Source organism: Larimichthys crocea, chromosome XIII (genome assembly GCF_000972845.2).
Source record: "Larimichthys crocea isolate SSNF chromosome XIII, L_crocea_2.0, whole genome shotgun sequence".
NCBI classification, from domain to species: domain Eukaryota; kingdom Metazoa; phylum Chordata; class Actinopteri; family Sciaenidae; genus Larimichthys; species Larimichthys crocea.
In genome coordinates, this window is record NC_040023.1 from 23,395,753 (window position 1) to 23,410,416 (window position 14,664).

The 14,664-nt window shown below is 38.9% G+C and overlaps 1 protein-coding gene across 5 annotated transcripts in view; it reads right to left on the reverse strand.

The window, feature by feature from the left end:
* Positions 1 to 14,664, reverse strand: part of ulk4 (unc-51 like kinase 4) — a 73,936-nt gene that overhangs the window by 28,805 nt on the left and 30,467 nt on the right. For 3 of the 5 annotated variants that reach the window (XM_027287341.1, XM_019256792.2, XM_027287342.1), the window contains 12 exons: positions 14,264 to 14,425; positions 13,789 to 13,974; positions 12,065 to 12,192; positions 10,910 to 10,939; positions 7,025 to 7,158; positions 6,704 to 6,825; positions 6,382 to 6,438; positions 6,046 to 6,097; positions 5,619 to 5,713; positions 2,828 to 2,879; positions 1,927 to 2,131; positions 1,044 to 1,136 (listed from right to left, as the gene is read on the reverse strand). In XM_027287341.1, the coding sequence (XP_027143142.1) occupies positions 1,044 to 1,136; positions 1,927 to 2,131; positions 2,828 to 2,879; positions 5,619 to 5,713; positions 6,046 to 6,097; positions 6,382 to 6,438; positions 6,704 to 6,825; positions 7,025 to 7,158; positions 10,910 to 10,939; positions 12,065 to 12,192; positions 13,789 to 13,974; positions 14,264 to 14,425 (1,316 nt within the window). The remainder of the gene's footprint in view (positions 1 to 1,043; positions 1,137 to 1,926; positions 2,132 to 2,827; positions 2,880 to 5,618; positions 5,714 to 6,045; positions 6,098 to 6,381; positions 6,439 to 6,703; positions 6,826 to 7,024; positions 7,159 to 10,909; positions 10,940 to 12,064; positions 12,193 to 13,788; positions 13,975 to 14,263; positions 14,426 to 14,664) is intronic. The other 2 variants (XM_027287340.1, XM_019256793.2) reach the window with 2 other exon arrangements.

Sequence of the window (14,664 nt, forward strand, 5' to 3'; positions counted from 1 at the left end):
ACACACACACACACACACACACACACACACACACACACAGGTGAGTCATCTCATGGTTAGCCTTGGGATCAGCAGATTCTCTGTGCAACCAAACCTGGAAACACATCATTACCTCTTTTTATTTTGGTGTCAGATGACTGCCTCCTCAAGACATGTTTTTAAATTCCTGAATAGAGAATTACTTCAACATTATGCAGTCGTGAATTTTACTTTAACGCTACCAATAATTTTGTCTTAGTGTCGTATATATTTGAAGAGTGTGCAGTACACTTTTTAACAAAGCTCTTCAGGAGTAGCTAGTGTGCCAAGACATATCAGCACAATATGTCAAGTCTTTACACATCTTAGCTGATACAGCACCTTATGCCTGCCACTAAACTGATTACTAGTGTAGAAAACACTGACTTTAAGGGGTGAGAAAGGTCTTGTTGAATGTAGATTACCAGCAGTGGTGCAGCTGTGCTGATGTTACCATTAGCTCTGAATGTGCATTAGCCACATCAATAAATAAATAATTATTTGTGTGTCTCTGTATCTGCTATAGTGGGTAAAAATCACTGCTTATATTAAGTGTGTGGGTGTATGTTTGTGCATTTATGCATGTGTGTGTGTAGGTAGGTGTGTGTGCAAGGTTGTAAATAAAAAACAGTTCACAGTGCTGAACTGGGACTGACTGGCCTTGGCATTAACACATTGCACTTAAAATGTGCCTGTGTATATTTGTGGGTGTGTGTGCCTGTTCAGACTCCAAAACACTTCAATACTACTAAAGCTTGGTCTTAGATAGAGAAACAGAATAATAGTAAAGTCAACAGTATCTATAAAGCAAGTTGGTTTGGAATTTTGTGCTGATGGACTACTTCAATGGATATCTAATAAACTCAATGTTTTGTACTCTTCAGTGTATTTTATTGAGTTGAGTGATTTATGGAGCTGAGATTGTACTGTAAGGTACAACAAGATTTGGAATTGAGATGCCTAAAGGGTTTTTTAAGTCTTCTGTGTGACTGAATTGCGTGACTGAGTGCCTGTGTGTACACTACCTGCAGATCTGCGTGCTGTGTTCAGTCATCGATACCAGGAGTTTGAGTGCGTAGAGCGGGATAGGCTCTGCTGCCCGAAGAAGAGACTCATACCTAGACATAAACATGCATGAGTACAACATTTGGCTTTCGTAGTAATTAATAATTAATGTACTGTTCTGATCATTAGTAACAGAGGGTAAACTGGAACAGCTCTGGAGAGAGGGGTAGAGGGGAGGGGGGAGGGGAGAACTAGAGTTATATGAAGAGAAGGAGAGAGGAGGAAATGTGGGAAGAGGAGCAGAAGAGAAAATCTGAGCAGCAAAGGGGGGCGCTAATGAAGGCGAACACGCGGTAAGCAGGATGCAAAACACAAAATACTCCATATATTTCATTTTAAAGCGTTAGACGTATCAGTTAATCATTACCAGATTACTAGTCCATTACAATACTGTCACCTGGTAAGGAAACCCCCCAAAATAAGTTTCTGATAAAAAACAAATTCTGATAGTTGGATATCTCTATCATCTCTCACTGAGCTGCTGAGGTATAATTCAAACCTTTTAACATTATTACTCCATCTGTTTTAGCTTGAAAATTATATCTGTATATAGCTGGTATTTACAAAGATGGCCAAGGACTAGGTTAGACTACACAGAACATTGTCTTCACTGTCAAGAAACAAAACTGATACAAAACAGAGGGTAGGGCTCATATTAAGGATGGTCTCATTAAAACAATTGGTTTCACAACTCGTCCTCTCATCATGTTGTGTTGATGTTAAAATGCTTCACATATTAATATATGACACGACTATAACACTTTTCGGTTCCTACAGAAGCAAAAAACAAAAAAGGAAACCAGAGACACTGACAGGCTGATACTTAGAAAGAGTCAGACAAACCTTGGAAGCAGAGATTTTGTAATGAGAGCTAAGATTTCACTACAGGAGCTTCCATCATCTATTCCTTCTACTGCCCTTCCTCTTTCATCTCTTCTCTCTTTCTTTTCCTCTGTCCCCTCATCGTCCTCAGTTTGATCACTCTCCTGGACCAGCAAGACAAGACTGAGTTCGGACAGCACCCTCAAAACAAACACAGACCACTCCACTAGAACACAGAAAGAGAAAAAGAGAGCATAATATAGCAGTGTTTAAAATACTGTATATGTATTCAATAGTAGTTTTGACCCAACAGATATTGGCTGAGAGAATGTTTCTTAAATGCATTTTTGTAACCAAGAAGACCATAATATGCATGTGACATCAATTGCATAACATCACATGACCATTACTCTACTTAGAAATGGTTGACCTAGACTAATGACAGACAGAATGTAAAATTCAACTTTAGGATGTCACTGGAGCTCAAAACTGACAGAACAAGATGTTCTCTGTGGTGGAGACGAGATTGTGTGGCTCAGGTCCTGCCTATTTAATGATACCTGAAGTTGTTGAACGTCCTCTTGTGACCATATTCTACACATACGTTTTACAATCTACATGTATCTGTAATTATGTCATCGTAATGGTTAGGATGGATGGATCTATCTATCTATTGCCATCCATCCATCCATCCATCCATCCATCCATCCATCCATCCGATAAATAACAGGCAGGAAACAAGGGGAAGACAGAAGAGCAGGTAATGACAGAATGACAGGCAACGAAGGTCCCTGACTGGACTCTGTTCTTGTACTCTTTCCCATTTGCAATTTCCTTTTATTTTTTCTTCCTCTTCCTCCCTCATTCTGACATTTGCGTCCATTTCCGCCCTGTCTCAAAAATAGCCCATCATGTTATTTACCATTTTTGCTGAAGGCCAGTGTTGTCAAGGGGGGCAGGATGTCATCCACAACCTTCAAGAGACATAAACAGACCAAAAAAAAAAACACCTTTTAATTACAATCTGGAGTCACAGTATACAGAAAGTTCATTGGCAGAGAATGCCTCAGTGTCATGAACATAAAACAACTCAGATCAAACATGCTGAAATTCTGTAGCAGTATCAATTTTTTTTGTAGGAAATGTACTGACAAAACTACTACTACTACCAGTGTACTAAAGGCTTTCATATGTAAAGATCATATTCAATGTTACTACTCAACATAAACAGTCTAAATATTATCAATGGTTCAATTTGGTCCAACCTCTTTCCTTTGAGAGAAAAAAAAATCAATAATAGCAATTTCAGCCTTTCATCTGAAAAACTACTTAATATACAGCAATCTGAAAACAGGATATATTTTTACATTAAACTGAATAGAAGACACTGTACTATATTAATTCAGTGGGCATCAACTACACAGACCACTGTCACAGAGGATCAAATTACTATGGAAATGCACTGTTGAATGATCTCTTTGATCAAACACACACACACATACACACAGATACAAATGTACTTTCACAACTGTCAGAGCCCTTATTTAGGCATGAATCTGTATTGCATGAATTTGCATGATTACTAATATTACCATAGAAACAACACTAATGCTGAGAGAGAGTGTGTGAGGTCATTACACTGAGAGCCAGAGAAAAAGAACTACAAAGGATGTTGTCCACCACTTAATGGTGTGTGTATTAATATCACAACCATCAAAAGACTGGATAGAGTGTGTGTGCGGAGAGAAAGGCTTGGTGCAATTTCTCTGAACTGTGAACTATGGGTGACATGTCCCCTCACTCTCTGAAATCCTTGCTTGTCTCCATTTTCTAATTCTTACCTAGTTACCCCTCTACCTATTGTATAAGTTGTGCAAAAAGAACAGTTTCCTATCACCACCATTGTAACTAAAGATGAATTTCCTTCACTTTGTTTTGCAGCCAGTACAAAAATAGTAACATATATAAAGTCGTATTATGTTGTATATGCTTTCTATTTGAACTTTTTTACTGTTTGCGAATCACAGAGAGTAGCTGGTATTCTGAAATTCTACTTCTGTTTCTTCTGGTAAACAAACTAACAAACATTGTGTGTACACTGTTGATTAGGCAGCACACAAACTACTTTTTTTCCAATATACCTGCTGTGCTGAAGCTACTGTATATCATTAATTCAACAACAAACAGGCTATTGTTAGTATGCAGCTCCTAGATACAGACATGCTCAGTATATCTTGTTCTTACTGGAAGACTGAATGGTTGTCACTGCAGCAGACCCAGCTGAAAGGAGGATGCTAATTTTATATGCTAAAGCGAGAACTTTATTGACTCAATTCCATACCACCATTTGGATTTTCACGTAACAAATTAATTGCTTCTCAGTGTGTGTGGTGTTGTACACTATGTACTGTATCAAAACAATGTAGCAATTTTAGAAAACGGTTTCATTCCTGTGTTGTTGTTTTTATTTCAAATAACACTTAGCCTTTTTCTCTGAATTCATAACCCAAAAAGTAATGAACAAACCTAACAATACTTATGGCTGAATGCACATTTAGTGCAATAGCATTATGCTCAGTGACTTGAGTCAAATTGTATTTGTTTACAGCTGTTAGTTCAGATTTTTAAAGGTCTGTGTGGCCTACAAAGTGTTTTTCCACATCACAGTTCAATGACACATTAAATCAGCCGGGGTACTTAGTGAATTCCTCCCAATTTCTGTTTGGTCTAAACAGGCAATGGTTACATAGCTGACATGTGGATGATTAAAAAACAAATGTAACATTTGTGATTGTGTGAAGGTGATTTGCATACAGAAAAGAGGTCTTGTGGAAGCAGAACTTACTGCAAACTTTACTTTGTGACAAGGATTCAGAGACGTAAACTAACTCAAACATGACTGTGTCCTTGTCTGACGGGCAATAAAAGTTAATCTGAGCTGGCTGGAGGTAATTAAAGTGTCTTCCTGTGTTATTGACTATCAGTTGCAGAAAGCCTCGTCTTTGCTCCGTTCCTCTACTCCTCATCTCTTTTCTTTTCTCTCCCTCTATCCCGTCTGCTTCCTCCCGCTCTCAACTTCCATACGTCAATAGTCATTAAATGCAATCTCATCGTCCAACCCTATGCACATACACATATGGACACACACACACACACACACACACAGAGCTGATGAGGCCCTGTTGGTTCAATACTTGATTAGTGTCTTGTCTACTAGCACATACATTGACCCTCTGACCACTAATAGACAGGTTTAGTAGACTGGAAGATACTGAATATATAACCACTGTATGAAACGTATAAAACTGGACATATTCATGGAGACACTTTAACATACACCTATAGTTCCCACTCTGCAAGCTTTCAATCACGCAAAGCAATGTATGTATCACTTATGTTTTCCTAAATGAGTAAACAGTAAAAAATGTGAGAGATATCTGACAGTCTAAAGTGTAACATAATAGCACGATGATGACAGGTCGTCTCCAAAGTGCCATCAGAGGTAATGTACTGACATTTGTTGAATATCACAAGATACCTGCCCTATATTTTTTTACTAAACTCTCAACAGACAGACAGTCAGTGAGATAGGCAGACAGGTAGCCAGCCAAACACTAAAACACACAGACACACACAAACATCAGGCAGCTGTATCAGGCAGACAGACAGTGAGTCAGTCAGTCATTTACATATTTGCATGTATACATACTTACAGCACTATGATGTGGAGTGGTGAGAGCATGGTGCTGACTGAGGACTTCCACAATGGACAGAGATGTCCTAATCAACTCCTCACATACAGCTGCACCTAACAGGGAATCAGATATCATTCAACTGTTTCGAATCATCTCCTCAGTAAAAGTGGAGGATGACCTACAGGCTGACCAGTAACTGAACTCCCTGCACTGACGGCTGGGTGTATTCCATTTGTAAGTTAGCAGCTGAAGTGCACTTGATATTATTGCCTTTGAGCAAGGCACTGAAACACCCTCAAGCATCTCCTGATGCAGTGCACTGTGGCTGACCCTTTACTCTGCACCTTACCTTTGAAATTCAGTGTTCTACCTGTCTCTGTATACTTCTGGCTGTCTGGTAGATTATTATTAAACATGTGTAAACATTTTAGTAAATGTAACTCACCCAAAGCACTGGTCAGATTTGTTTCATTGGACTCTATAGAGGTGATATAGTTCTGTGAGAAAGACAATGCTTATCAACTGAATACTTCAATGGTCAGCATAGTTTTAATGCACTGTAATGATGATTGTTTTAATTTTTCTTAAGACAATTCTACTTTTTTGTTATCCTAGTCCTCTTAATGGTCTAAACTATCACAATATACTTAAACTCAAATGAATTGAAATTCCGAATGTCAATGCATCCTAGTTTTAACAGCATTATGTTTTGCCTTCAAAACAAGTACTCTGCTGAAGAGACAGATAAAGAGTTCTTTTCTAAACATGACTAAACACTTACCAGCAGCAATCCAATTTGAGCTAGAAACTCTTCAGTTACTATTTGAGATCTAAAGACCTGTGAGAAGACAGAGAGTCAGATAGACAAACATGGAACATGATGGGACAACAAAGAGAAAAGGCAGGGTGAAGAGCAGGAATATTTATAACATTATTTTTCTTGCAGGATTTTTATACACAAACCCAAATGATACAGGGTCACAGAACCTGGCCACTATAGTACTGAGCAAGGTGGATGGGTACTGGTAATTCATGAGAAAATCTATGTGGGTAACCCTGCATGCAATGCATAACACTTGAACAACAAAGAAAACCTGAGCTACCTGTGAGGAAAGAAGTTCCAGCACAACAGACATTGTAGGCAAAGTGTGTTTAAGCTGTCTGCTCTGAACTGTAGATGGGTGTCTCCTCCCGATCACACCTCGCAATGCACATAAGACATCCTCTAGAGGAGGGAGAGGAGACAAGACAAGAGGATACAGGCAGAAATGAGAAGGGATGAGAGTAGATCTAATGGGGTTACTTACTGTATTACAAAAAAAACCTGAACGTTAAGCCACTAAACTGATTTGCAAATTCATATATACATGTTGGCAAAATACACACAAAGCAAACACACTCATGCAGTGTGTGTGTGTGTGTACCCAGTATCAGTGGTGCAGTGCTACTCAGATGTACAATCAGTAAATCCAGACACTGAGACAGGTATCCTGTTTGGCTGGGGTTCTCTCTTAGGGGAGTGGCTTTGCGTAGGTCTCTCTCCATGTACATCACAAGTCTAGACAGAAAGAGACACACGGGCATTGCATGTCACAAAATGTGTGTAGCATACTTCATGTAATCTACTGCTCCACTTCATCGTGAGCTGAAACTAACAATATGATTCATGTCAGTGGTATAAATAAAGTTTTTATCGGATGTATAAAGACAGGGAGATTGGCCGGGAGAGATACAGACAGACAGACCCAGAGTTTGAGAACATTTTTATTCTCATCAGACTTGCTTGTATTGAACAGTGATCAATAATATTCTATTCACAAATTCAGAGCAGAGCGGAAAGGTTACCACTGCTAACTGATATTCATTACTGACACACAAACACACCCACACATCTGTGAATAAGCGCACACACAAGCACAAACAGCATGAATGCAGATACATGCAGAGATTTAGAGAGGTCATATTAGTTAACAAACATTGATTCTAAGCTTTAGAGTGGCAATGGAGGAGGGGCAGTGGGGGATTACTAATTCAGTATTTTTCCTCATAATGCTGCAGAAGATATCAGCATCTATACAGTTATATGGAATGCAACACAGCTACTGTTAGTATATAAGGGGTCCAGTGCACTTCAGGAGAGCTCTAAGAGCAGCTGCTTGATTTTTCTGTTATTAGGTTTAGTGCAAAAAACAGACAAAGACAATGAATGCACAACAATTAATTAACTCTCAAATTTCAAAGCAAGGAGCTCGTATGCAGCAAACTAAACAGTAGGACTGATTTAAACTGTACACTTGGCAGAAGGCATATGTATCAGGAGCCAAACTTGGGTCAGAAGGGCAAACGGTGTTGGGTAGCTGAAGTATACCAACTGCAATGGTTAAACTCTGTGTGATATAAGAAATTATATCATTAAAATACAATACTAATAACTAGATTGAACTAGTTGGGATTAAGATACTTGTAACATGCTAATTCCGCAGTTCTCCTGTAGACTGTGGGTTGAACCTAAAAAAAAAAGATGTTTTGTAGTTTTATGGGTGACTGTCTTAGTTAAAACTACAGTTGGTTTGCAGATATTTGTTGAAACTAACATGTTTGGAATGTATTATGTTGCCTTATATATGCCATAAACCTTATTTTGAGGGAGTGGTTTTGGGAGGGAAGAAGCAAACAGGACTGGGGTGTATTATTTACGTGTACTTTTCAAAGGTTGCCTAATGCAGATGTAACAGTGTGTAACATGTTTGAATTTTGGTGTCAGGGTGATAAGGTTAGCTTAGAACTGGTTCACCAACACTGCAGTCAACATTATGATGACCTCACTAGCTGGAAATATAATGCAAACTTTATTTTCTCATGCAAAATGCTTATTAGTATATCTTTCCATCTACTGTACATGCATGTTTGTCAGGGTAGTTATTTGCCTGTCTGTATCTCTAACCAGCTCCGTGCCTGCTTCCTGTCTGTCTGCTTGTTTGTCTCCTTGTTAGACTTCTGCTTGTGTGTTCCTCTGTTAGTCTTGCAGCCATTTTTTCCCAATTGCTAAATAAAGAGAGACAAACTTGCCACCTCTCTGTCAGTCACTGTGGGAGACTCACAAAGTACTCACACACAACTGACCTACAAGTGGCCTGCTCTGTGTGTGTGTGCGTGTGTGTGTGTGTGACTGCCTCTGTTGAAAGCCATCACACTCTACTCCCAATGGCAATCTTGACACTTCCTCAGTGAGGCCTGCACAAGTTTATCTCATGCAGACAAAAACACACACACTCACACACAAACACACACATTTTCACGCCACTGAGGAGCTAATTAAACACAACGTGCCTGGGTGAGAGCAGGACTGAGGGAAAGACGCACGTCTGTGTGTGTGGTTGAATCATGCAGAGTGCTCGGTGGGAGAGAGACAGGCAGGTCAACTCTGACAGCTCTAACACAGTGAAGAGAGGCAGAGCAAGTAAGAGGAGAGAGATGGAAAGTGTGTATGTGTGAGTGGTGCGAGGGTGCGAGAGACAGACAGGCAGAGAAAAATAGCTGAAAAGAAAGTGAGTAATAAAAACACCTTAATTCAGTTTTGAAGTCGTGTAAAAGCAAGTTGTGCTCAGACTTCCAGGCGTTTAGTCATTATCATATCTAAATATAAAAGGGCAAAGCCATTATAACAAGAGATCAAGCATATGATGCTCTGACACAGGGTTGTAAATGTCAGAGAGAATGGTCCTTTGAAAAAAAAAGAAAGAGATCCTAAATAAGGTAATCATGCTGCAGACTGTGTCTGTGTCACAGTTCTGTAGGACATAGACATACTATGATTTGTATACAGTGTCTATTAATACTACTATTATACATCCTTTAGAAAGTAATGTAGACATGTGCTGACAAACTGCACCTTTGGAATTCTGAAATAAAATGCTTTCTCCAAAGTTATTTCATTTTTGTTTACAAGGATATTCCTGGATCTGTCCACAGCCAATTAGTTTTAATTATTTCCAGCCGAGAGAAGCTCCTTTATTTCCTTTGTACATTGCATTGTGGGACACAAGTGTTCATCAATGCTATACTCAAAATGCAAATGAATTTATAATGCGTAATGACATGTTCAAGGATACTTAAGTTTGTCAGATTTTAAGTATGAACTTGTGACATACTCAGCACCTAATTAGGGCAATATGTATAATGGAATTGGGACACAGCTTATAATTTAAACGAGTGTAGGGCTGTCCATCAGAGTTAATAAAATGGTATATTCAGATTGGTATTTCATTTTTGGTGAGCAAAAATAACTATAAATAAATGTAAATAATGGGTTGTGTCGACAAGCCTAACTCTAACTAAACATAAACATACTCTTTTATAGAAAAGGTAAACAGTTCACACGTAAAATGAGAATGAATAGAATGAAAAATGAAAAGAAAGTGATAGCTGAGAAATTGTTTTTGAAATTTTGAAGAAAAAAAAGAAAACATGAAAAAGAGAGAACTACTGAGAAAAGAGACAACAAGGAGAGAGACAGTTATAAGGATCCATATGTCGGTAATCTAGGGCATCTTTTTCAAACTGAAATACCAACTGGTCATAAATTACCAAGGGAACTGGCTGTGTATATATACTGTATATATATCATGCATATGCATCTGATCATGTGAGCTATGCACATTCACAGCTGCATTGGAAGTTAGTGAGGGGTGAAACATAGGACAACCAGCTAATGAACCATTTGAAGTTCCAGTAAAGTTAGAGCATGCAGCAGCTCAAACTGAATGTCCAGGGTGCATACATTTATATTATTATTCCCACGGCTGCTGTGCTAGTTAACGCAAAGGTTACGCAGAGTACGACTGCCTTGCCAACAACCCCAGGCAGCATTTTATGGAGGAAATCTCCCTTCTAAAAGCAGTCTGCACCAAAAACCTGTGTTGAAAAGCAATCTCTGAGTGCTTATAACAGAATGTGGAACATGAATCACGTCCTAATGATCTAAGAAATCTTTAACTCATTTTATTATGCACACACTTTTACTCCTTGTCCACACTAAGCAGCTGTTTTTCCACACGGAAAATGAAAGAAAAATCATCATGTAAACATGCTCAAACATGATCTGCTGTATAGTGAGGAGCAACCAAAAAATGGGAGTGTGGACACCAATCACTTTCACAAGTAAAAAGTGTGAAACAGATTTAGTAAATTACTGTGGACATAGTCTTGGAGTGGGCTACAGCACACCACATAGTCAAAATGAAAAGTTCTTAAACTAACAAGAGTGAGTCATCTTCCCTCCCCAACAATCAATAAAACACGCACATCACCTTGGATGACTCTTGGAACAACACGACTGCCTGGTTGGAACAAATTAACAATGTTAAGGCAATGGTACTTTTTTCTTTTTGTATCATGTCCCCCTTCAGGAACTGAAAAAAGTTCTTGCCCCCCACTCCAAATTTTATCAATCTAATTACCCAATCATTCAACTTAGTTTGACTGGTCATACCCGGTCATCCACACCCACCCTGCAGTGGCTCTAAGCCCACCTCCTAGTGTGGGAACCACTGATGTAAAGTAACTGATATGGTAGTTAATACAAATGTCAATTTCTTTCAAATGAATAATATAACAAAAGCAAAAACATGGAGCACAATTTTGGATTTAGCCAACCACATTGTATACTGAAGAGGGAGTTTAGTTTCAGCTATAGTGTAGCTGGGTAAAAGAACACAGTCTGAAAGCTACAGCTAAATAATTAAAAGGGAATCCCACCCTGAAATGGAATTCACAAATGCTATTTGTTTGTTCTCTGACAGTTCAGTCTGTGTGTGAACATGGGTAACTATATTCCAGAGAAACTAATTAGCCAGTGGTCTGACAGACTGAGAGGAGTTATGAGTAAGCTTCACTGGTCCAAACCTCAGTAGAGGCAGTTAGTAGGAGGGTGCAGGGGTATGCTATGTAGTAAAATAACAGTTACATGGACAAATCCGTGTTGCTGTGCAGTTAAAAAAAGAACCTCTCTTTAATCAAAAAAAATTTGTTTAAACTTGCAGCCTCTTCCATAGTAAATAGGATAGATCAACAACTGACTTCTTGTCTGATTTGTCACATGGTTTATCATCCAAAACTGCTTCTATCCTGGGTAGAGTCACAGATTTTTACTTTCTACTGAAGAACAGCCAAACCTTAATGTTTGCTTTGAAATGAAATTGAGTTCATCTAAATCTAAGCACTGTTTATGAAGACCTTTGAATATTCATTAGCCATAGTGCAAGCAATGGGTGCATTTTCTTACCATATTTATCAAATGTATGTACCAAATATAAACCACTTTGTAGTTGCTGCTCAGTTATTTAAATGTAGGTATAATAATCTGGCTAGGAGGATATTTTAATTACATGGTACTGAGGGAGAGACCTTGTCTCCTTGTGTGTGTGTGTGTGTGTGTTTGTGTGTGTGAAAGACTGTGTATTTACCTGTGTTGACAGCAGTAAAGCAGTGTGTGTGTGTTGTCCTGTGTTAGCAGCAGCAGTAGTAGTAATGCTTTGGCTCGTGTTACTGTGGATGGACTCTCTAGACAGCGCAGCACCTTCAACACCAAATCCTACAAGACACAAACACACAAATTAATATAGTCTTCCTGGCTGTTCATGTACAGTCCAAGATACAATACTATATTTTGCTATTTAAATCCAAGTCACCTATTTGAAACAAACTTTTAACACCTATAATATCCTATCCCACCTAATATAGCCTAAATGTTTACATGCACTTCAGTAGGTTGATTTTGAAGTATTATGAGAAATAAAATGTTTACACATTGTACACAATTCGATGATTTCAAGTTTCTTATCAAAAGACATTGCTGCAATGAATCCATATAATGTATTCAAATTAATAAGAAATTATTCAGTTTAATATTTTCACTGAGGTGCACAGAAAAAAATAAATTATGACACTGCATCAACTAACAGCCTAAAAGTTAATCAGCTCAGACTTCACATTATCACACAACATGCACACACACACACAGACACACACAACAAATGTGTATGCCTACAGCTACTTGAGACACCCATTCACTCAGCATCAACTCAGAGACAGTAACTGGTTGGAAAAATCTGCAACTGGCCAACATTCATTACCATTATCATTATCACCAACACCATACACTTCTGACTGTGTGCGCAGCTGTGTGTGAGAGAATGTGCGTGCATGTGTGTTTATGGTGCGACACACCAAGTTAATTAATTTCAAAGCCCAGTAGTGTGTGCCGAGCTGATAAGTCCCTCCCCACTACCCATAATGCTTTGCTGAAGTAGAAGGCTGCAGCGCGTTCATTCAGCCAATTAGCCCAGATACTGACACACTCTACAAATTAGTGTATGTGCACGCGTGCAGACACACACACAGTCACTCTCTCGCTCTCTCTCTCTCTCTGTCTGTGTCTCTCTCTCTCTCTCTCTCACTCACTCACACACACACACACACACACACACACACACACACAATCTAACAGAGTTCTGTGTAAACAAACTCTTGGACTGTCTGTCTTTGTGCCAGGGGAGAGAGAGAGGGGAGAGAGAAGGGGGTGAATGCATATCAGTGTATAATTAGAGCAGAGTTGAAGTACTAAGTTTGTATTCTGGTGTTAAATTGGAAATGCTCAATGCAAATAAATTCAGTTCAGAGTCAATTACCAATGCTAGACTCCAACTTAAAAACCTTCAAATCAATTTTAGCCCCTCTGCCTTACCAAGATTAGCACTTCACATACACACTAGATGGGCTGTCTTATGAAAAATGAAATAAGCAATTCCTGACAAATTAGTTTATGCACAGTTCAGCATTAGTTCATGAACTGTATGGACAAAAGAAAGAGCGATGGAGAGACAGACTGACAAAGATAGAGAGAGACAGAGAAAGCATGAAGTAAAGGTTTTGAGAATTTGAAGCTAGTGTCATTTGTTCCTCATGTTGTGGTGTTTTCATCCCTCAGTCTATGTGTAAAAACCCCTGTTAGTGACTTTTCTTCATAAATTTTTCTAAAAATCAAACCCTACATAGTAGTGATGTTACCACATAAATCAATAAAATATAAATAACTAATAAAATATTAAAACAACATAGCTGTTTCTTTTTGTATTTATCTTTGACATTCTACATAACATACTTAAGCAGGTGTGCAGTAAACACATACCCTGTTCTGTGCGACACGGTGTGTTTGGATCCGTGAAGTGAGTAGGGCAGTGGTCATAGCTGTGAGCAGGTGCTGCTGGACCCTGGCCCCTGCTCCACCTACGCCCTCCAAGATAGCCGCAGGGCCACAGGTGTCAATCACTGCCAAGAAGACCGCTGGGACCACCCGGGTCAGCCTAGAAAGAGACTGACAACATAAAGACAGACAGACAAACACATTCACACACTGAGGTAATGAATGTCATTCATGGATTGTATTCCCATTCCCTTTTAATGTCCTGTTACACTAGACCCTGATGTTAACCTGTTAGTGCCTTAAAAAGAGAGAACATGCAATTCTACAAAATTATTTGTTATATATATATAGTTTTAATCACCATGATTTTTGTCTATGTGTGTTTGTCGGTTCCACAGAGTACCTGTTCACAGTCCCACATAAAGTATATGACTGTGTGTTTTCACATATGTGAACTTACAGAGATGGCGGTGACTCTCACAGCCTCCACAGTGGAGTGAGTGAACAGGTACCACAGGGCAGAGCCTATCTCTGTGGTGACCAGGTGGTGGGAGGGGCCTGAGACAGTGGTGGAGATGTTCTCTATGGCTTTTGCAGCCATGTGATGAACTATGGAATCATCCTGTGAGGTAAACACACAAACTGATCAAAATTCTTTTGATCATTTACATTCACTCAACCAAGCAGGCAATTTTAATAGGTTTATAAACTGAACATTATAAACTGAAATTAATTTACAACAACTGGTTCTGGCAAACCCAATTAACATTTCTCAAGCATCTCTTACCATAGTAAATGTTTCTAATGTTTCCCCTCAATACATCACACAGATGACTATAGCAATGGTACAGTCCATTAAGT